Below are 25420 nucleotides of genomic sequence, written 5' to 3' on the forward strand. Positions count from 1 at the left end.
TGTTTTGTTTGACTTATTACAACAAAAACATTGCATCTCAACTAATGCTGAAATACCAAAATGCTGGTAATGTCAGAGTATATGTATATAGCTAATCACTAAGTAATAAATGATTTGTTATGCAAACAGAAACATTTACTTTTTACTACTTTCACATTTTGCAAGTGTATTTAAGCCACAGACAAATAGCACACTGGTTATTTCCTGTGCCGTCTATTGTACAAAAAGCGTTCATGGGTATTTCCATCACTTACCACTTCTTTGGGGTAAAATGTCATCTCATTTTTTATCTCAAGTACCATGATGTCATTTTAATGGCTGTAGTCTTCTCTTTCGGTTAGCATTGCTCTGTGCAGGTTTCAATGTTTGCAAAAACAAAAATATTCACATACAGACACACTCCCACAACCACCAACAGTTTGCCCTAGGAAACTTTTCTCTTAAAATATCGGTCGATGAATAGTATTTTTGCGGAATAGGTGTTCAACAAATGAACATTCACTCATTTGAGTTTCAACAAAGTGATATAGACCCCTTGTTTTATACTTTGGAATGTTGGCCTGATGGCTAACTTAGAACTGTTTTTATTTTTTTAATTAGTTTATATCTGGCAATTGACATTCCGTCTGGGAAACTTCTCATGTTTCATTTCATGCAGATAGAAAGGTAAATCATTTACTAGGTTTTCTAATATTCTAAGTGAAGTGGAAAGGAATAAAATCATACCTCTCACCTGTTCAGACTTTCACAGAAATTCCAGATGTTTGGATCATATTTTTGCTCTTTTCCTAATAAAATGTGTGGCTTTCTGTCCAATCACTATGATATTCTGAAGATTGAAGTCAGTAAATAATGACATACATTTGAGTTTTAGACTTCAAGTCCTTCAGAAAATGTAAGTTAAAACAAACCCTGTTACTCTAGCAACGTTCTAAGTTTATGAGTAGTATTTAAAATGTGTCCCTATTTTTGAGCCTTTGCCCCCCCTCCCATTTTGTCGGACTTTGTCTACATTTCTTGCACTAAGAGGTTGAGCGTTGGATACTTGATCATACTCGTATGTTAAACTCCATACAGATGTTTTTAGTGAAGTTTTAATATTGCTTTTCCAGATTGTAAGAATGGAACTGAAACCATTTTCTCTTTTGGCAGGTGTCCTAACAGGTAGTTTTACATCATTCACTGAAGGTACATCATTATCACCACATACAGCATCCACAAGAAGTAAGTGTGTTTTATGTATAATATATTAACAATCTGCAAGTTACTGCATGCAATCTGTAATAGTACTAAAACAGATTTAATTAAATAGAATTATATTTTGTTAATCATACATAATTCCTACACTAGATATAAATCAACACTGGCAGTGAATTGTCCTGTCTCCAACACTGGTGTTTCACATCATACACTTCAATAAAACGTAGGTATATCAGTTAAGAAATTAACATAAAATTCAAAATAAGAATAATAAGTCTCATGCAAAGATTAATTTCTCCACTGCGGGACATCCTAGACTAACAGTCTTAGTGTCATTTTGTTAAAAATGCATCAGGGTATAAAGACATTATCCTATATGTATCACCTTAAAGCCATATCTCAGTCTTGTGTCTCCTACAGGTTATTGACAGGCAATGTATGCCTGGCATATCACGCATCCTCGGTCCAACTCTGATGGACATTTTGCACATCTGCAAAATGAATAGCATCAGAACAACTAAAACCAAGGATTTAAATTCTGCTTGTGACATAAATAAAACATGTTGGTAAGGCAGATATGTATGTCAGAGGATCCCCGTGTTCTCAGAACAGGTTTCCCGTTCATGTGATGCACACTCTATTCTTGAACCTATTTATGCGTGACCTTGACCAATGGATGGAAATTTGGAAATTCATCCCAGGACTGGCCCCCATGTAGCTGATAGAGAGAGGCAGACAATAATGGACAAATTAACATAACCCCATATAACCTCTAAAAACTTCCTAACATATCCCCCCCCCCAATAAATATCCATGATACCTAGGGACAGAACTGGACTAAGTTGCACAGATAGGTTTATAAAGGACTTGGTGGTCATTAGCCTTTTATATACCTGTGAACCTACAAATAAGCAAATTAATAAAATACAACATGCAAACTTTTAGCTTAAGTATGCCGCACATTGAAATGTCAATGCCTTTAATAATTCATTGACTGGAAGATGTTGTATCACATTGTTTCTAAAATATTTCTCAGTTTCATATCGCAATAGCCACACCCTTATCAAAATCACATTTCTTTTCCCTTTAGTACTTAACAGGAAAACACTGCAGTAAAAGCTGTGTGGAAAATATTTCTGCCAAAATCAAAACGACAAGATTGATTCCAAAAGACTTGGTCTCTGTTTAAATAACTTGCTCTAGTGTAAACCTACCCTAAAAGACTTGTTCTCAGTGAAAGTGACTTACGTCAGTACAAATCCTATCTGTAAACAGGCTTAAAGTGGTCGACCAATTTCTAAAAGACTTGCCCTTGTAGTAGGTAACTTGTCCCGAGAGATAGATTTCCTGGCTATATTGGAAAAATGCAGAGAGAATCTGAAAAATTTGTCGACATAAGTGCCCAAATCTGTTGTAGCCTTTTCAGTCTGGAGAGTAGTACCATTTTATAACATGTGACGTGCGACCAGCTTTTCAACATTTTCAGCTATACTGTGATTTCTTTTTTTTTTTTTTTTTTTTTGCATTTAACTAGAGACTGTTTTCAGTACAACAAATTTAGATTTCTTCTAGCCTTTTCTTTGACTGTTTAGTATGAGTGGATGAGGAAATAACACCACTCAGCCTTATGTTATTGACAGGCTTGGCCAACCACACTTCTAGGATATTGGACTAGATCCCTGTAAAATAAATGCCAAACAGGACAGGGCCCAGCAGTGGCCCATATTTTATCCTACTAGTTACAAATTCATGAGAGGATATCAACAAATTTGTACACCTCATTCCTGTTCGATAGTTATTTGGATGTCAAATGGATAACATGCAGTTTTACATCAAGTTTGTGTAAATTTTAATAATGCCAGCATGGGGGTGTAGTGTCAAAAGCCTTGGAAAGATCAAAATAAACGGTGTGCACTGAACAACCTCTGCTCACAATCACTGTTGCCTTTCCAAAGAAGTTTGTTATGTTTAGAAGGAAGGACCAGCCCTTTCAAAAAATGATTGGTATCTAGATCAGTTAAGTTGCCTGTATCTGCAGAACGAAGCTCTGGTATGATATGCTCCATAAAATTTTCTAAAAGTCTGGGGAGGCTGACGACTGTATAATTGCCTGGATATGTAGTGAGGTCACCCTAATGAAGACCTGTGACAGAAGCCTTTCTCCAGACATCCGGTACAATACTTGTGGAGAGGCAGAGGATGGAGGTCTCAGATAACTCATACCTGCCATTAGAGTGCTGTCTGATGTGTTTTCTGTTCTTAGTTTTACTCTTTTCTGTAGTGCAATTGTGATGCATTTACATTATTTGCAGAGCAGTGACCTCCATGCTATTGCAGAGAGTGAGGGAGAGAGAAAGAGAGAGAGAGAGAGAGAGAGAGAGAGGAAAGGAAGGAAGTGTGAGATCATTCAAGACTGGAATAAAACAATTTTGAATTGTAGTGCTCTGATGTGATCTGTGTATATTAGGAAGTCATGAGTCTGATCCAGCCAGAGGACACGGTACTTCAAGGAATGTGACATTTACAGGCATGTGGGTAACAGAATAGACTATGACAGTCTGCAAAAATCTTATCTATTTTTCCCCAAGTTAGATATATGTGTGGGGTAGTCAGTCAGGTATTAAGCTAAGTGTTTTTTTTTTTTAAATTAATGCTGATAAATGATGAGTCTGCCCTAAATATGCCCGCTCATCTGCATATAGAGCTAAGAGGGATCTGTGAGAGGTTACGGCTAGTTTGTTCCTGAAAAGATAAAGTGCAGTGGGTACACCCTTGTCATAGTCCTTTTGTTAGTGCTAAAAAAGCTGAAGAAGTTAAACGTACTGTGTATGAATGAAGAGTCTAAAAGTATTAGAAAGTTCTCTGTCTACATTAAGACACTTTTCCTCAGTCATTCTCTGGAACTCAGACTTGGTTGTAGTTGGAAAATTGTGTTTATGAATTTTGTTAAGTGATTTTTGTTCTAGCTTTCCTAAAATTCTGCTCATGGTAGAAAGGAGCAAAATTGTCCCATATTTAGATGGCTGGCTGTACTTTTGTCTTCTTGGGAGAGGTTTTGTGATTACCATTTCCCAGATAGTAAGAAAGGAATTTAGACAGAAACCCTACTTTCTATTTACAGGTGTTCAAACAGGCATCAAGGCATATATAAAGAGGTATAAACCTGTCCTTTTGAATCTACAGTGAGGTGCCTATTTAATAAATCTAAGCTGTCACAAGATTTATGTGCAGTAAACTTCAAGAATGTGATGGTTGTTTCCATGTATATAATAAAATCATCTAGTTTCTGTTCAGTTCTTGTCCATAACATAAAAATATCTTCCACAAAACAATGATAGACTGTGATATTCCTGGAATACATACCCTTTTCCAAAACAATGTTTTTTTTCTTTTCTACTGCTCCTTACTACAGTAGCATATGAGTTTGCACAGGGTGTGCCTATGGGAACACCTCATCTCTGTAAATATGTGTTGTTTTCATACACAAAAACATTGTTTTCTAAAATAAGTTCAAAGAACAGATTGCCATGATGATATCATTGGAGTAGTCAGTCTTATAAATTAGTATATCCCTTATTGATTCACTATTAAGATCATTAGTGATGATGGTAAACAAAGTCTTAAAATCAAGGGTACCCATCAAATATCCATTTATACCATCAACTAAACTTATATGATCATATAGTTCATATAGAAAATGAGAGCTATATTTTAAAACCGTAGATATATTTGTTAGTACATTTTTCAGTTTTTCTTCAACAAAAATTGAGTAAAGTTCAGTGACCCATCTGCCCCCTGTAACAATAGAGCATAACAGAGAATTTATAGGGTCTTTGTGAATCTTTGATAACCCTGTAATGACAAGCAATGTTGGATTTGCAACATATAAAAACTGACAAACTATCCTTATGAATGATTCTAGTCATTAGAAAATCATATATGTTATCATGGACAGATTTTACAATCTACTTAACTGTTGAGTTGGTTATTTTTCTATACGTATTGTCATCTTCAAGGATGAATAACATGCACTGATGATAGTCATAAGTATTCATTAAAACAGTCGTGCCAGCTGCTATCTTGATAGATCTGAAGAAACTTTATTTTAACATGATAAAGCTAATCTGTGTTATTTTAACCTGATTGTTTTATTAAAGTTCTCAGCCGTGGAAGTTGATTTGCTTTATGCTTTATTTCACTATAGTGTATACAGTATCAGCTTTTATTTGCCTCTTGACCATTTGTTTTCTTCTTGAACATTACTTTTTATTTACAGGTGTTCAAACAGGCAGCTTGAGATCATCTACTGAAGTGACATCATCATCATCATCATCATCATCATCATCCTCGTCATCATCGTCATCATCATCATCATCATCATACTCGTCATCATCATCATCCTCGTCATCATCATCATCATCCTCGTCATCATCATCCTCGTCACCATCATCATCATCATCATCTTCATCATCATCATCATCACCAGTAACATCCACAACAAGTTAGTGCTTTATTTTTAATATTTTTCTCTTTGATGGATTACAGTACATAAATATTACTTCCTATTAAACAGATGTAGAAGAATTGAATTCACATTTTCTTAATCAAACATGGGTTTATGTAAGCAGTCATAACTAAAATACAGATATGAAACTTCTTCAATAAAAATGTATGATGTCAAAAGATAAAGTCATGATCTGAAGAAGCACCTCTTAGAATATAAAAGTGCTCACCTTTTAATAGCAGACTAATAGTCATTTTTACCCTGTTTTTGGTCATGTTGGGTGTGATCTTTGGAATATTACTGCTCTTAAAACTTACTTCTTTGAATTTCCTTAGGACATAAGTGTGATGACTATATCTGCTGTAATATGAATTTAGGTTACATTTTAATGTCATTTTTATAGTAAACATGCTATCAGTACATTTGCATTACACTGATTTAATTGTCAAGATACCTTGCAAACATGGGCAAAAAAAGTCATTATTATTTCGCTCTAGTGCTTCCATTCTACGATTAGCTGGAAACTCCTTAGAGCATTAACTAATATTACATCCTTTTCGTCTTATAAAATTCAATAAACTGTCAAAAAATGTTTGAAAAGAACATTACAATATAACCATTCCCTGTTCTTACCCATTGCTCCTTTGTGTTTAACTAATCTAAAATTAACAAAGGTTTTATTGTTATTCTCAAACATCACAGAGAAATAAGAATTAATTTGCTCACTACCAATGTGAATATAAACTAGACAACATTCATAATGTTTGATTTAATGCTAGCTGAGAAGAGAGTAGTATATAAGGTGTTATTATTGTGTGTATCAACAGGATTTATATGTTTTTCTGATCAGAGATTTTCAACATATCTTACCAAATCCAGACATTAAGTAAATAGAAAGGGGCATTATTTTCATTTTCAGATGTTACAGCACTTTCAGTATCATCCAGTGGAAAAGCACCGTTACTTACTGCTACTCCAACAAGTAAGAATACTTTATTTTTAATATATCATACTGTACTAGCATTCATATGAACTGTGGAACATAAAATCACATTTATTGGTACATACAGTATTATTTTGTTTTGACTTATTACAACAAAAACATTGCATCTCAACTAATGCTAAAATACCAGAATGCTAGTAATCTCAGAGTATATCTATATAGCTAATCATGGAGTAATAATTCTCAAAGAAGGTTACGGCTCGAATAAATGGATCCAGGAATAAAAAAACAAAAAGAAGTAAATACCACAGATGCATCCAGTAATCCAATCAAATGACAGGGAAGCCAATGCTGAATCTTCTTCTTCTTCTTCTTCTTTCGGGTTTTCCCAGTTAGGGGTCGCCACAGCGGATCATCTGCCTGCTCATGATTGGCAGTGGAGTTTTACAGTGTCGAGTTGCCAGCCTGGCGCCCAACCTTCCACAGAAGGCACACACATACACACACTCACACCTAAGGCCAATTTAGAGTGTCCAATCCACCTACTGCATGCCTTTGTGATGTGGGAGGAAACCGGAGCACCTGAAGGAAACCCACGTGACCACAGGGAGGACATGCAGACTCCGCACAGAAGGCACCCCAGCTTATTCGGTAAGCACTTTCATGGTGTTCAAACACCACTTCTTCAGACCTTTAACAACCATGCTTATAACATCACATTTAAATACCAAAACCAGTAAAAAGCAACCTATCGACACACTTCTCCTATTAAACAATTAAGAACTAATTGGTCCATACAAAGGCATACTACACCTTAGATTAGCCTATCCTTACCTTACTGAAGCACATTAACTGCACAAATGATGAACTATATAAAAATACATATATATAAAAAGAAGTATATACAAAACTATGTTCATATAAAAAAATCAATAACTTTCAAAGAATTTTTCTAAGTATAACAACTCATTACAACAGACATAAAAATGCACATTTATGGTGACATAACAATGCTAAAGGTTCCAGGCATAATCAATACTTAATATAACTATATACATAGTGTCCTATTTCTTAATATAGGCTTAATAGGAATCCTATCATTTAAGCCTCTGCCCCTGTCTGCCTATAATCTAATGATCCATCTGGTCTCTGAAGTCTCTGTCCTATTAATTAGATCACCTCTCCTTTCATTTTCCCTTACATTTTCTATGACTAAGAATCTAAATGTATGTAGGGGACCTTCAAGGGATACATGTTTGGCCAACGTTTTGGTTAGAGTTAAATTTCTGATATTTAATAGATGCTCTCTTATCCTGAACCTGAGTTCCTATTTGTCTTGCCTACATAGAATCCAGAACAATGGTTACATACAGCTAAGTAAACCATGTTCTTGCTATTGTAATTTGCTGTTACAGTAAACTTAAACTCTCTTTCAGTATTCGGATGTATAAAAGTGTTATTGGTGTAAATCCATCTATATTGATTACATCTGGTACATGGTAAAGTACCTCAAGTTTCAACTATAGTTCTCTCATTGGCAGAATAACATAAAGTCTCTTTAAAGAGGCTTTGTTCTTAAACAGGAAACTGGGTTCATCACCTACTATTCCTTTAATTTCTGGGTTATGTATAACTATGGGCCAATGTTTTTTACAATATCTATAATCTTGTTAGCATTGCTGGTATAATGGGTAGGTACTCTGATCACTTTCTCCTTACTGGCAATTGTTCTAGATTGTTCCCCTTGATCTAATGAAAAATAGGGTTTCCTAATAGTAGTTCTTAAAATTGGGATCTCATCTAATATACTTGTTGTGCTATTGTCTGTATACCCACTTTCTTTAAATCACTCTCTCTAAGATCATTCACCTCATTCCTAAAGTCTTCTTGTTGTGCTGTTAATCTAGACACTGTTAGAGCTTGACCTCTAACTACATTCTTAAATATATGTTTGGGGTGCATACTTTTTTATGTAAAAGTGTATTTCTATGACATTCTTTTCTATAAAACCTGGTAGAGAGACCTCCTTCAATGGTTAATTGTTTAATAAGAGAAGTGTGTCGATAGGTTCCTTTTTACTGGTTTTGGTATTTAGATGTGATGTTATAATCACGGTTGTTAAAGGTCTGAAGAAGTGGTGCTTGAACACCACAAAAGCACTTACTGAATAGAGAATTTTATTCAACAGTGGCTTCCCTGTCATTTGGTTGGATTACTGGATGCAACTGTGGTATGGAGTAATAAATGACTTGTTATGCTAGCAGAAACGTTTACTTTTTATTACTTTCACATTTTCAAGTGTGTTTAAGCCGCAGACAAATAGCATACTGGTTATTTCCCGTGCAGTGTATTGTACAAAAAACATTCATGGGTATTTCCATAACTTACCACTTCTCTGCTGTAAAATGTCATGTCAGTTTTATGTCAAGTACCATGATGACTTTTTAATGACTATGGTCTTCATCTGTCAGTTAACATTGCTCTGTGCAGTTTTCATATGTTTGGGTGCATCTCCAAAGAAATAGACTTTAGCAAGGAAAAAGAGAAATATTCACAGACAGACACCCCCATACACATACAGACACACACTTATATACTTGATCTCTTCATCTGACATAACCTAAAATAGTACTTACAGATTCAGCAAAGTTTTCTTGCAAATTGATCAGATACATTTTTGGTATCAAAAATGAGAGTCATTTTCATATTAAAACATGTCTCACTGCAAAAGTGAGTTTCAAACCATTCAAGCATACATCAAAAGTGTGGATGAACCTTGTGCTGCTTCATTTATGAAGACATGAAGTGCTTTCAATTTTCTTCAGAGGCATAAATAGCATGAAAAGATTTTTGAAAGAGATAAAAGATATTTTTGAGAACTATTTCTAATTTGTATAACTCATTACTTAGTGCTCTAAGAAAATATTTATTCAAAAGGAGAGCCATTAATGATGAATAACAACAGTGAAAGATACATATGTTTTCATTTAGTAGCACAGCACACAGAACGGTAACACACACTTGTTGAATATTGAAGATTTTGAGAGAAACCAAAAATACCAGAGGTACATGTAACAAAAAATATCTGTACATTTATTAGAGATTATTTTTAGTGCTTCAGCAGGTAGCTGGTAGTACACTTGCTTTTTATGCTAGATATATCAAAAGGAGGCTGTTTCCATCCATCCATGAGTACATCCATTTATTTTGACTTACTAAAATTTTGATATATTTTAAGGGGTTGCTGCATTGATGAAATACTGCCATTCGTATAACCCATTATACGTAAGTACATTCACTTCAAGCTGGAAGCATCTCAAGTTCTGTAAAAGATCCCATATCATTTAAACAATTAAAAAAAAAACTCACATACAAAAATCTTTATTTAGGCTGTAATCTTAATAAATACAAGTTAAGCAAGTAAAACGATAAAAAAGAGGAAGAAGCAAAATTGTATTTTTTCACAACACAAATAATATGTCCCCTGCAAAAATAAAAGTAGATTAATAAAAATCAGCTGAATGTTAACTTCCATTTCATTGTTCATATTCTAACCTCAAGCAAATATCATTATCTTAAAACAATTTAAATATCTCTACTAATCCTGTTCTTACAAAATTTAATGAAATTTGATGTCCAGATTTCCTATTTTTATTATATAATTCATGTGAACACATATATGCCTATATGACACAAATACACCTAATTTTCCATCCATGCCAAAATGACCTGTTGCACTATTTCCAAAACCAATTTTCTAAACTATGTATGGCTGACATTTAACATTTTCAGTTCCTTGTAACTCAACTTCCAACATACCATTCTTTAGACTGACATTATTATTTCATAGACTATTAATTCCTAGTCCTTTACATGATACTTTGACGCATTTAACATTTTGAAATGCATTTCAACTTTTCCTCACAGCTTGTTATGAAGCAACCTCCAAAGAAACATCGCATTTTCCCTATTAAACGTTAATTTCTTTTCTCTCAGTGTTTTATCAATCATGCTCTTATCATCCTGATAAATAATATTTTTGCCTCTTCTTCATATTATTATCTTGGATCTTCTGCCCAGATGCATGACAAGATTTTGATTTTATATTCATTTCTAACTGGTTATTTTCATAGGTTTCTCATATTCTAACTACTGGTACTCTATGTTTTACAAAATCTACCCTTAATAACATAGACTGTTTCTTCTGAAATGGATGCAAAAAGGCACATTTTACCTGTGATTGGCTCAGCCTTACTTCCTTTAATTTTACTTCTTTATCTCATATACCACTGAATCATGGTTTGCCAGTGTTTCCATACAACTTTAACAAAAAGCCCATTAATTCAAAATTTAAATTTTCTCATATCAGGTAAATCTTCCCTAAGTAACTTCATGCTTAAAAAGTATATATTAAATTAAAAATGCTTCCTTTTTTCCATGGCACAAGAAACCTTATGCAGCTGATTTATTGCATTAGTTTTTCCATTTTAGTAGCAATGTCTTTATTTCTAAAGACGGCTCTTAATGCTGTAACATGATTATATTTAAAATATAATGACTGAATTTAACCAATACATCCTTCCTTTTTACTTTTCTCTTTATTTAAATTCAAACCTATCAGTAATACTTTTCTAATACTGACCCTACAAAAAATTCAACATATTTCTCATTGTTGACCACTAAAATTATGCCATACACATAATTTAACTTTTAGAAGTATGTGATGTAACACATGATACATGAGAATTAAAAATCAATTAAGAATCGATGGAAGTGTCAACATTTTTAATTTTATTTCATAAGCTCATTTTCACCAGTCTTTGTAATTTCCCTGTCTTCCTCATAAGATCATAGGATCATAGGAAGTTACTAGGCTATTGGCCCTGAGGCCCTTAATAAACCTAGCCAAGAGTTTAGCCCATGTTTAGACAAGTCAACACCCAGAACCCCTGCCCAGCAGGGACACAGGTGGAATCCCAGGAGTGTATTTTCTGTTTCCCATCCACTTACCCAGGTTGTACTTAAAAAGGGATAATGATGCACTCTGCTTGACATGGAGAGTGAATAAATTCCCCAAATGGGTGAGTCTCTGGGGCACAATTCTGTCCCGCCAAGTCGTATTGATATCAAAGACCAGGTTGAGGTCACATGTACAGGTTGTTCGAGTGGAGCTTGACTTGCGGATATGCAGCAGTCCCATCAAGGCGCGGCCTGAGATTGCTTTGTGTACCAGAGAGAGGCAACCTCTGAGGAGTCTGTATGAAACTGAGTAGAGAGACAGGGCTTTTAGCCTATTTGTGTAGGGTTAGTGTTTGAGGCCCTGGATTTTCCTGTTGAGGAACCTCTGTGATCTCTCCAGCTGCTACATGTGCTTTGCAAGGTACATGCCAAAGATGGCATTTTACTCAATAATTGGCCATATAAAGGAAGAATGCAGGGATGTTATGACCTCTCTGTCCCTGGATGAGATGCCTTTACTTATGAGGTGAGCGATGTAGAAAGCTTTCCATATAGCGGAAACAACATGGTAGTCAAAAGTCAGGTTGTTATCAACCTGGGTGTCCAAATCCCTTACTACTGATTCTGTACTTAGGACATTGGTATTAATGTGATAATATGTGGGGACGTCACTCTCACCAAAGGGGATGATGATGCAATTTTTGGCATTCAGCTTGAGGTTATGTTTCAGGCACCAGTCATTTGTTTGGGTGAGACCCGGTTGGAAGACGTCCACATCTCTTTGGGAACTGATGACTTTGCCCTGCTTGCAGTCATCTGCAAACTTGGTCAGCCATAGCCCACTGGTTTTGGCCTGCACTTAAGAGAAGTATATCATGAACAACAGAGGCCCCGACATTGATCCCTGGGGTACACCACTTGTTACGGGTGTACTGCTTGAGGTGGCTTCCCCTATTTTGATTAGGTGGGTTCAGTCAGTGAGCCAGTTTGCTACCCATCTGGTAACATATGGAATGATGCATAGTTGAGAGAGTTTATTTACTATGTCCAAGTGGTGAATAGAGTCAAATGCTTTGGCCAGATCAAGGTAGGTGGTGTGTACCATCTTCCCCTCGTCCATGGCTTTGGTGACTATCTCAAAGATGTCAACCTGATTTAACAGACATGACCTCCCCTTGAAAAAGCCATACTGTGTAGGGTCGAGTGTTTGGAGGTTGCTAATGTCCCTGTTAATGAGGTCCATGATAATCCATTCCATGGCCTTGCAGATCAGACTAGTTAGGCTGATGGGTCTATAATTTCCTGGTTTGGTGGATGCTCCACCTTTGTGTAAAGAGATGACAGTGGCTGTCCTCCACTCGGCTTGAACAAAGCCAGTACTCATGCTTTGGTTGAATTGGGTGCCTAATGGTGCTGCAAGCTCATGCCTGAGTTCATGTAGGATGTAGCCTGGGATGTTATTGGGTCCCATGGAGGCTGTATTTTCTGCCTTTGAAAGGCTGGTGATGACCTGTTCCCTAGAGATAAGGGATGGAGGGCAGATACTGGGGATGTCCTGATTTACTGATGGGGCAACAGAGGGGAGAAGTTTTCACTGAATCTGGCAGCCAGTAGATTGTTTATATCTACAGCATTTGTGTATGTGGTGTCCTTGACCACCAATTCTGAACAGATCTGGATGCTTCCTTTGAGACTGCAGATATATTTGAAGAAGGCCTTATGATTGTCTCTAGTAGATGTGGCCAGTTTGGACTCAAAGTTGGCTTTAGAGAATTTCACTAGTGATCTTATTTGCTTGTTCAGGCTAAGGAAAGACTGCTTCCAATTGGGAACCTGCTCCTTCTTGGCCCTGGACAGCAATTTTTTCCTTTTGTTATATAGTTTATTTAATGCAGATGTCCACCAGCCATGTTTACTCTTCCTTGCGGAGGATGATTTTGTCCTGTCAGGTATTCCTGATTCCATGCATCTATATAAATACTTGTAAAGTACTTTGGAGTAGATTTGGACATTGATGCCAGATCCTACAGTGTGTGTGTGTGTGTGGGGGGGGGGCCTGTGATGCTGTTTATACCATCCCTCAGAAGGTTGAAATCAGCTTTGGAAATTTTTTTTGTTTGACCCTCGTTAGAGGGCGAGCAGGGGAGATGCTGATTTCAAAAGTGACCGCTTTATGGTTAGATCTTACCAGGGAGGATGATACCATAGGGGTGCTGCAGTGGTTACTCGTGTTGGTTAAAACAAGTCTAAGATATTATCACCTCTTGGGGTGGTATCGACTAGCTGTTCCAAGACATTTGCACTGATAAAATCGAGGGCTCTGAGCATTTGTGTTCTCGCTTGAGCAGTTTTCCAATCTATATTTGGGTAATTAAAGTAACTCAGGATCAGGGTAAAGGGTTGAATCATGACAGATTTGAAGAGGTCCAGATAGGTGGAGTGGGCATTTTGAGTTAAATTTGGGGGCCTGCAGCTAGCTATAATTTGAATAGGGGCCTTGTAAATGGTTATCTGCACCTGGATTGTCTCCTGTGCATCATACTGTTTGACCAGCCTGAAGACATGTTTGTCTTTAATATATTTTGAAACTCCACCTCCTTTGGCTTTGCTACCCACATTTTGGGGTCTGACTGTATGATAGGATGAGTAACCAGGTAAGGCTGGGGTGCTCGTCCCAGCTTTGAACCAAGTATCTGTGACTGCACAAATGTCAACATCTTCTAGGGTTAATAGTGCTTGCAATGAGTGTAGTTTCATGATTAGACTCCTAGCGTTTAGCAACATGATGTTTAATTTGTGTTTTGTTGACATTTTTATGTTGGTAGTATCGACCTCATGACTTTTCCTAAAAAAGGCACTAGAAGTCCATGTGAGACAGATGCAGGCCATCTCTAGCAAAGTATCATGGTCTGTCAATCATATCTTCACAGGCTGTCAGGCACTGGATCCCCTAGAATGACACCAGAAACTAAGCCAATTGCTAAAATCATCATTTTCTGTTTGTACTGAGGCATCATTCTGGGTGATGGTAGGATGCTGCTTAAGGCTAGGGACATACCTGCCTGGGACACATACTCAGTGAGCTTGATCATGTCTCTCTTCATATAGTCCAGGGAGGTACATCTCAAGTCATTCACGCCAACATGGACAATGGCATGGGTTCTATTACGGCACTATATTTTTAGTCTTAATGGATTCTGACATGAAGCTGTTGAAACCATAGACATTCACATTATTTAATGCTCATGACTAAATGTATGCAGGTATTTGCCATGTGATATTCAGCAACATGACAATAAATTACAAATCTTTTTTGTGATATAATTGTCAGGTGTCATAACAGGGAGATTTATTATGTCCAGCATAAAATTATAAAATGTTAAGTTTTATTAAGTGACATGCATCTTCATTCCATTTTTTAATATAATAATATTGTTACAATGCCGTGAATAGAAGAATCAGTTATCTATATGAAGTGATAGGGAAAAGCTGAAAAAGAATATTTAAGATTATAGCATTTTTAAGTCATTGCACCCAGCTCTGCATAGTGACATACATAAGTGTACATTTTCTGTACCCCTGATGCTGTTCAGTCTCGACTAGTTATCTGCTTTATTGTGAATGGTGATAGTGCTACCTTCACTATATCTTATAAAGTTCTTTATTTTTACAGCCATTTAATGGTTGTATTTATTGTAAAGAAAACTCTGATAATTATAAATTAAATGTTTTGTAAATACTTGGAAATTACTTTCACAAAGTATTTATAAATAATATCAGAGAACATATTTTTTGGCAATTAAAGTCAGAAATAAAAAAAATCTAATTTCTGGTGTTACTTGCAGCACAATGCATCTACTACATTAAAGGTCATTGTTAGCATTAAGTGGTTATTAGCATTCAATTCTTCAGTAAAAAGTCCTGAGATGGTTAAGCTTTGTCTTACCAACAATATTCTGTCCCCAGAAATTAGCATTTGTTTTGTACTTTGGGATATTGGTCTGAATGTTATCTCAGAACTGTTTTTATTTCATTCACTGGTTTATATCTGGCAGGTGACATTTAGTCTGGAACACTTCTTATGTTTCAATTCATAAAGATAGAAAGGTAAATCATATACAGTAACCCACAGTTATGCACATCTCCACATAGACATGGGTGTACAAACACATATTCATATTCAAAACACACACACACACACACACACACACACACACACACACACACACACACACACACACACACACACACACACACACACACACATTGGGCAAATGTTTTATCAGTTCTGCTAGTTTATTTATTGCTAGTGTTTCTAATATTCTATGTGAACTGGAAAGGATGGAAACTGGAATATAGTCGTGTGGAAAACTACATTCCAATGTTTTTAGTGAAGGTTTTAGTATTGCTTTTTGCAGACTGTAGGAATGGAACTAAACAGAAATTATATTCTCTTTTGACAGATGTCCCAACAGGTAGTTTTATATCATCCACTGATCCATCCTTACCACATACAGCATCCACACGGAGTAAGTGTGTTTTATTTCTAATATGTTAACAGTCTGCAAGTTACTGCATGCGATCTGTAATAGTAATAAAACATATCTAGTTGAATAGAATTATAGGTTCATAGGTTCATAGTTTAGGTTCATAGTTTACATTTTGTTAATCACATACAATTTCCAAACCAGGTAGTTGGATTAGTTTTCTAGTATTGAATCTGTAGTGCAGCTTGAGGTGGGTGCTGTATTTCTGAGTGTGTGGATTGCATGTTCAAACAAGGCCCCTTCTGTCTGAGCTGGTGGTAGCACAGGTAGATATAAAAGATCCCATGGCACATATCGAAAAGAGTGCAGAACATCAGCAAAAGAGTTTGGAGGCACAGGCATTTCAGAGGCTACAGCTGCTGTGGGACAGACTCCTCATCTGCATAAAACACAATACATCTCTGTCCATATTCAAGTACAACTTAAATCTATGGATGGGAAACAAGAAATTTACCCCAGGAATGTCCCCGTACTACAGACAGACCCAGCTCCTAAATGCTTTATTCCATGCGTGGCTCCCCTTAAACTATCTATGGTATGATACCAAATTTTTCATAAGGAGTAGTATATAATTGTCAACCATGGGATGAGTAAGGCCACTCTGTAATCAAATGGGATAGGTTACTTCAAAAATAAAAATGGACCCTGGCTAGACTTAAAATGGCCTGCAAGGGCAGCTAGACTATACTTGCAACAGTATCATAAAATATGGAAATGTCACAGGCCAAAAGTAATTCATTTCCATTCTGAATTTCAACAATTATTTTAAGTAATAGGATCAGTCTGTCTTTTATATTTTTTTGCTGGTATCACAAAAAGAGCACACACTGCCATGCTCACAGCTTTAATAGCCAAATGTATGGCGGCAGAAAAAGTAATCAGTGTTGTGCTCAGTGTACAGTACATACTTATATAACTACAACATGTAGAAGAGTGCTACAGCATGGAGGAAATCCTGCAGGCTACTGTACTCACATTTATGCTCCAGTATGCATTTTAGGTAATGTTCACTAGACACTGTGAAGGAGGGTAGTGGTCCACATACTCCAAATATAAAGGCACTGCCTGTTGTGCACTGCATTTTTACTGCCACTGACATGCCCTTGGCCAGCCTGCTGCTGATGCCTGCCATATTGCCTGCTATCTCATGTTCCCTTTGGGTCCCTGAGCATTGTTTTCCCCCTATGCATTTGGTTATTAAAGCTGTGTGCATGGCAGTGTATGCTTCTCTTTGCCCACAGGGAATTTGCAAACACACATATTTCTCTGCAGCTGAATGTAACTTCAGCCATGTGTCCCCAGTCAAATGTACCACGGGGAAATGTCTCACTGCCTAGGTGCCTGAACCTATCACAAAGTTCCTATTATTAAGTAATTTAAAAGTTCATCAGATAGTCTTTGTTGCACAATTTTACAAAATATTTGGTAATAAGTGTTGTTGAGAATCAGGGTTAAACAGCTGGCCAAAGTAAATAACCCCCTTCCGTAGATATAAATATTAAACCCCCATCATAAACAGGAGCTGCTTTCTTAGAAACAGTTGTGAGTTCCTATTTAATTTATCCAAGGATATAGGCCATTCCAGAAAGTCATTATCAGCTTTACTTGGTTGCTGTACTTCCCATACTCTTGTACGGGTTAGTTTTTCTTTTTTTTAAGCATACATAAGTGATAGGTAATTTCACATATTCCATAACAGTGTCTTGACTAACAAAAAGAATACCATCAGTACCCTATAAGATTCCTCTTCTCCAAATATGTTGGGGTTCTAATACCATGATGGGAATAGACCCCTTTTCTAAGTCAAAGTATGATTAAAGTTCATGAAATTATTATTGTTTCAGTCTTTGATGTAGCCGGAAATACTCTTCGCAGCACCCACAGTATGCCTTTTTCAATTCATATGGAGTTATCTGCATTGGTAACATATGTAATTATGACTGTAAATTCTTTTTTATAAGACCCGCTGCTCCTACAACTATTGGAACTATCTGCATATCCTTCTACATTGCCCTCATTTCTGCCTGCAAATCCTGGTATTTTATGACTTTGTGTCTTTGTCTGTACATAAGACACTGTAATAACTGGGTGTAGCAATTTCAGTAATCAATGCTACTTTTGTCTTCTTTTCAGACTACTATATCTGGTTTTCTTCCCATGTGATGTAAACATCATCTTTTTATAATGCTTTGTGGCTTATGTTTCCAATGTTTTTCAGATAATTCAGTATTGTAATGACTGCACAATCATCAATGCAACAGTCTTGCCACATTATTATGTCATTCAGTATACAGTCCTTTTGCCATCAGTGTGTCACAACCAAGAGGAAGATGTGCAACTTTTTTCCAATTCTGTTTTGTAAAACCTACATTTGTCTGTGTCTCCCACATATTCAATGGACTTTGTAAACCAACGTGTACATAGTTCAATATCTTGTACCACCAATATTAACCTTTCATCTTTCAGATTAAATTCACCTCTCATTGCCATTCCTGCATTCAATCCTGATCAACATGAGGTTGTTCCAAGATTTTCTGTACATGCAACTATATTTATGCATTTTCCGCATTTCTTGCCTTCTCATCTGATCCTTCACCTTATATTTATTTATTTATTTTTTTGCATACTCATTTGCTGCCTGTTTTTCTATCTGTTTCTGGTTTGATTTCCATTCCTGACTGACACCAAAGTGCTTCTGCTAAACAAAGCAGGGAAGTCATGTTAAACGTATTCTCCTCATGTTTTAAAACTTTCACCAGACTTGGGTCTTGTGAGGTCAGCAGATATGTATGCAGTCCTACAATGTCAGATCTGTACATCTTATCAATTTCAAGGGGTCCCATACCTCCTTCAGAATGGGGAATATATTGTCTTGGTATACAATGATTTTTATAAATCGTTTGATGAGCATGAAGCATCCTTCTTGTTTTCCTGTCCATCCAGTCCAGCACCTTTTGCAGCCAGTCAATTACTCCAAAACTACAAGTTAGGACAGGGAAATCAAATTGGTTTTTAGCTTGGACTTTGGTCTAGATGTCAGAATTGTTTTCAGTATTAATTTTAGTCTTCTAAAATATTCCTTTCTAAGTTTTATTTGTCTTTGTTCATGTTTTATTGTTGATCCTTCATCAGTTCCCAGGTATTTATACATTCCCTCTTGCTCAAGTTCTTTTATATCACACTCCTGTTCAGGGCTGCTGTTTTCTTGGGGCTGCACCTTTCCTGCTTTAAAGATTGCTTTTGCACATTTATCAAGATCATATGACATTCTTATTTCATCAGAAAAAGTTTTGACCACCTACAGTTCTTCTATCAGGTCCTTATGTGATGAATTATACCGTTTTAAATCATCCACAAATGAGGATGAGAAGTCTTTACACTTTGTTGTTTTCTGTGTGCCAAACTGAAGCCATGACCTAATCTGTTAAGCAGACAGCTTAATGGGTTAAGGGCAATACAAAGGAGCAGTAGTGACAGAGAGTGACCCTGGAATATCCCACTTTAAAATTTTATCCCTGGAATAATAATTTGTCCTTTATTGTGACTTAACTGCAAAGTGGTTTGCCACTGTTTCATGGTCATTGTTATGTAATCAATCAGTGTCACATGTATCTTATACATTTTTAAGCACAATTTTTTCATCCATGAATGTGGGATAATGTGAAATGCTTCTTTGTAGTCTATCCATGACATACTTACATTATTCACCTTTTTTCACTTCTCAGTAATTTTATTTAACAACAAATGAGTGTCTGCTCATATCACTTTCTTTTGTTACCCTTTTGTTCTATCGCCATAATTGATTTTTCTTCTACATTACTATAATCTCTATCAGCATCACTTTGAGTGCATAGTTTAAACATTGTTTGAAGGCAAATTTTTGGTCTATAGCTGTTAGGATATATTGCAGGTTCGATCTTAAGTAGGAGTATTGTTTTTCCTGTTAAAGAGGTTGGTGTCTGTTCAGTGTACACATAAAAATAGTTCTCACTCATGGTTAAATCTTCATGTAAAGATGTTAATTCTTTTAGACAAAAGTTAGCTACTGTATCTCAGCCTTGGGGATTTCAAATTAGAATCATTTCTTAACTCTGTATCAATTTCTCTGGCCATTACTTCATCCCATTTCATATCCTATACATTTGAACTTCTTATTCTTTCTTTTACTTCTTTGATCCATTCAGCATCTTTGTTTTGTTCCATAACATTCACAGATATTTCTTCTTGTTTTGGTTGTGTTTCAATTCCCTTTGCTTTCTTTTCCAGTTCTCTATTACCCTTTTTGGGTCATCAATCTCTTAGGTCAAGTTCTTCTAAACTGAGGGCACATTCTTTGTTCTTCATTTCCTGTGGGCAGTCTGTAGAAAGCTCCAGAGCTTTCTGCACCACATTCTCTTCAGTTTCATCTTGTGTCATCTGTTGCTCTTTCATATGGGAACTCACTGGCCTATCACTCCACAGCACTGACTGAGGCAGAGTTGCCAAAGTTTCCTGTTCCTTACCTTGTTGTACAACTCCAACTGAACTTTTCTACTGGTTTCCAAAGGAAGGATCCAAAGTATCTTTATATATCGCAACTGTTCAGATGTTTTCTGCTGCACTAGTTTCTCCCTAAATAGGGGATCCATTGCGCTATCCTGCTGTGATGTTATCAGAGTTAGATTTTCTAAACTAAATCCTTGCTTCACAGGTAATCCATGACCTCAGTTTCTATCTCTTTAACTTCACCATTACTAATCCTCTTACATACTTTTCCTCTTTGTTTCCTTATTTTTTGTATTGAACATTTTTCCATACTTGAATGCCTTTGCCTGTATTTCTCATCAGATATCTTTGGTGCTGCTCTATTTGTATTGATTTGTTTTGCTTTCTCCCGTGCATAAATATTGCACAATATTATATCTCTTTTTCTTTCCCAAATCAATATTTCTTCAGATGTCTCCTGTTCCTCCTGTTTCTCATCACTTGGGGACTTGTTCCTTCATGCTGTGATATAACCTATGTTAAACTTTCTATACTAAAGTCTTTACTTCACAAGTATTCCATAATTTTGCCTTCTGTTTTTGTAATTTCTGCTTTACTAATCTTTTTCACATTTCCACTTTGTGATCATATTTTTTGTATCATGACATTTTCTATATCTGGATGCCTTTGTAGTTCTCTTTGAATATCTTTGGGGCAGCTTTTTTCTGTTGATTAATTTGGCGTTCTTTTTTGTTCAAATATTGCACCATATCATATTTCTTTCCCATGTCCAGCTTTCTTTTTTATACATCTCAGTGATCTCTAGAATTTGTTCTTTAAATTTTCCCACTTCCTCAGTTGTTTCTTTTTCCAAATGGCCAAACGTGTTTTGTCTATATAATATAGTTTTTCATAAATCTTTTGTATTACCAAAAATTTGCATTTGAAGCTTTTGACAGTTTTTCTTGTGCAAGCATTTTTCTTTCCTCTAATTTCTCTCTTAATCTTTTTGTATATCTTCTCTCCAGAAATTCTGGACTTCTTGCATAATAGTAACAATATATAATTTCTTTCTTTGTTATCCTCAAAAGTCCACTCTGTCATCTTTATGGCACTTTTTTGGCCTATCATTCTTTTTGTGATTGTTGTAGACTACTACTTCCTTCTACAACATGGGGCCATCCTCCATATCTGCCCCATACATTTTCCATATAAGTTTTGTAATTTTCCCTAGAAAATGGAAACTTCTGCCTTCATCTCTTAAGCAACATATTTTTATCTATATAATACAGACTACATTTTTCTTTAGTAATGCCTTGCAGCTTTTTTTCTCAAATTTGTATAGCATGTGCATTTTTACATCTTATAACAGATTCATAATCCTGTAAGAAATTACCATACAGAGTTTTCAATGGTTTTATCTAGATGTTTTATCATTTTTAATTCCCTTATCTAATAGGGCTTGCTTATTAAATTCTCCAAGGAGTAAGAATAATGTTTTAAAGTCTGAAACATCAAAATGAATATGTTTACACTCACGTAAGAACAAAGTATCAGTATAAGCAAAACAATCAATCTCAGTAGCTAAAGATCTCCTCAAATAAGTGTGCTCTGCCCTGGCTTAAGTTTTTCTCTGCAAAACCTGCCAAAAACATTTAACAACATTATTAAGCTTTCCAGTACTTTCTTGTAAGTGACACTTTAGATAAAAAATAATGATAAGCGATAAAGAGCCTAATATTTATGCCTCAAGGTCCTAAATAAATATTCATGTTATTTTTGCAAAAGTAGGGGCATATATAGAAATAAGGTGAAATATACCAAAAGACCAAAACATCATAGACAACTAAACATCCTGGAAGGGAGACTGTCAAATCATTAAGTTCAAATGTTTTGTATAATATTGCAATGCCACAACATAGGTCTTTCCTAAAAAGATCATTAAAATATTGTTACCCCAAGCAACTGATACTTGTTTCTGTTGTATTTCAGTTAATAATCTAACATCAAGAAAAAAATATTTTTGTAGGAAGAAGTTTAAATTATTTTTAAGACTGCAAGATGCCTGCATTCATTTATAAGACAGTAAACATTAAGACAACATACTTATAAATTATTCTTTCTCCTTTTTTGCAATGCGGTTTGTCCTGCATTTTAACTTGCATTTTCTATCCCATTCTCCAATAGAATTAACACTGTTGATGTTACCATCACTGGCATGTTTATCAATATATTCACTATTAGCAGTATCACCTTTTCCATTTTCATCATCAGTGCCCATAACACCAAGGGAAGATTATTCATCAATATCACTTTCATGGCTAACAGTAGTATGTGCAAGTTCATTTCTTGACAAAGAACAGATAAAGGATTTAATCATAGAAAGAGCTCACCAATCACTTAGATGTACTCCAATGGTGGAAACCCCAAGGCAAATATATGTTAGGCTCCTTAACTCAGCACATGTTCAAAATCTACTTACGGCCTTCAAATCAAAGAAGAATATTACCTGGAGGGGCCATAAAATTACCATCCTGCAAGGTTTGCCATTGGAAATTAAGCAAAAGAGGCAGAATTTATCTAAGCACTGTGCCTACTTTATCGATAACAAAATCTGTTTTCAGATGAAATATCCTGCTACCTTAATCTTTCATCACAAAGGCATGAAGTATCAAATAAATAGCCCCAAGGAGGCTAAATCCACCTTTCTACATATTTTTAAGGTTAACCCTGTGTGAAATAATGCACCTAGTGCATTCGCTAGGTGTAAAAAGCTATTCAACGCTGTTCTGGATGTTTAATACCCCCAAAATACTTACCCTAAAAGTTTTTATTTTCTAATAAATCCATTTTTGTGGTGTGGATCATCGTTGCGACATTCTATCTCCCAAAAGACACTTCTCCATCAGATGTATTGCTGAACTTTAACCTTTTCCCTTTCCCAGAGCTACCTGGACTGGCTTTCATACTTCCTCATTGAACCGTTGACTTTTGATGCATGGAATCTTGGCTTCTGGCTTGTGAAAATCCATAAAGGAGCTTGAAAAGTAACAGAACTGGAAGGTCAGTTTTAAAGAGGTACTGCAAATATATCTGCTGAAGATGTTAGCTGCCTTTGATCAAGGATGTCTATCTCCTTATTAGAATCATCACTTTTGTTGAGCCACATAAACATCTAAGCTCTTCTTGTTTAAAAAGCCGATAACTTTAACAATGACCATTTATATTGTAATATAAAACATTGCGATACAGTTGTTATTGTTTTTTTTTTTTTCCTTGTAAAACTTCTCCGTCTGCCCAAGTAAGATACCCAGGATATGTTTTGGCAAGGTTATCTATGAAAACCTGTTTGACCCATGGATTCTGTGAAACTGTTAATAGATGACTATTACTTATAGATCTGGACAATAATTACTAAGAGGCTTGCATAACAAAGGTCAGAACATTGCCTTTGCTATTGGAAGAGAAAAGAAAAGAGAAGGATGAGAAAAAAGAGAAGGAAAGAGAAAAAAAGGAAAAAGCTAATAGTCAATTTTCTTTGTATAAGGTTTAGTGTTTTACACCTGCATGTCACCTATACCAACCATTTTTTTTATTTGCTTTTGTGTTTCATAATACTGAATGGGTAATATTTGGCTTGGTATTGTTGACCATATCAGCACAGTCATGTTTCACAGAGTTTTCATCAACTATGGAATGCCAGTATCTAATAAATAAACATGTCTTCAAGCAGGAAAAGTATCAGGTTGTCAGGATCAGTAAATAAAAGTATCTTACAAGCTGACCATTATCCGTTATCATTTCCATTAACCGATTCCATTAAGCAGTAGTCCTGAGTGACTATTATTGGACCAGTTCACAGTTTGAAACTTAACTTGTCTGTTTATTGATAAACCATTGTTTGTTTTCAACATTATGACAGTAATTGTTTGCGCTGTACTAATAATCTTTGATTTTCTACTCCCTGGCTCCCCATCTTAGCATACTGTTAAGATAACAAGGTGTTTTTCAGTTGCAAATATCTTATTTTATGGTTTTTGTTTCATTTTAATAACTTGACAGACTGTAGAAGGCTTTAGACATCTATAATTCACTTTCATCTTTCTCTTATTTGATGAATAAGACAAGCTGTTGGAAAAACTGACAATATTTTCCAAATAATGCAGTCTTACTAAATGGTTACACAGACACCACTTCTAGAAGTTGCTTCTGTCTAAAATTCACATTTTTAGGGTAGTTCTGAGTAGTTAAGGGGATTGCACAAAAAAGTTTATTTCTGGTTAAAGTTACCATGTTAAAGCAAGAGCATGTGCAAAGGGATTTTATGGGCCAGAATCTGGTTGAAAACCAGGTATCTTTTTTTTAGAAGTAACTTCTGTGCCAGATGTAATGCAGATTTTTGAACCCTTTATTTTTCCCAAAGCTAGACCATTCATGTTTCCCAGATTTGCCACTAATATGGAAATGTCAAATGCATCAGCTTTGAAGTCTGCACTCAAAGAAATCTTCCCTGTTTATAGCAAACTTCAGAGGAAAGTAAGGTATTAAACCACCTTTCCAGGATCAGTGATACCTACCATCTGATATTTTTGATGTACATTTTTTCCACTCCAGGGTTATTAAAGTTTAATATTTTATACTTTAACTGACACTTCAATAAAAGAACTGTAGTTTCATAGCAAAATCTTATTTCAAGATTGTAATAACTACTGTTAAAAACAGTAATGCTGGAAGGTTTATAAAACTTCTTTTGACATCGTCACATGAGTGAATGTTTATTTTCCTAGCTCTCTATGATGTTCC

General features: G+C 35.7%; 1 protein-coding gene across 8 annotated transcripts in view; it reads left to right on the top strand.

Annotated features, from left to right (window-relative positions):
* Positions 1-25420, top strand: part of LOC122800839 (uncharacterized threonine-rich GPI-anchored glycoprotein PJ4664.02-like) — a 662067-nt gene that overhangs the window by 393672 nt on the left and 242975 nt on the right. For all 8 annotated transcript variants that reach the window (XM_044070146.1, XM_044070147.1, XM_044070150.1 and 5 more), the window contains one exon: positions 16070-16135. In XM_044070146.1, the coding sequence (XP_043926081.1) occupies positions 16070-16135 (66 nt within the window). The remainder of the gene's footprint in view (positions 1-16069; positions 16136-25420) is intronic.

This window comes from Protopterus annectens, chromosome 4.part1 (genome assembly GCF_019279795.1).
Source record: "Protopterus annectens isolate FY-2018-M chromosome 4.part1, PAN1.0, whole genome shotgun sequence".
NCBI lineage: Eukaryota > Metazoa > Chordata > Ceratodontiformes > Protopteridae > Protopterus > Protopterus annectens.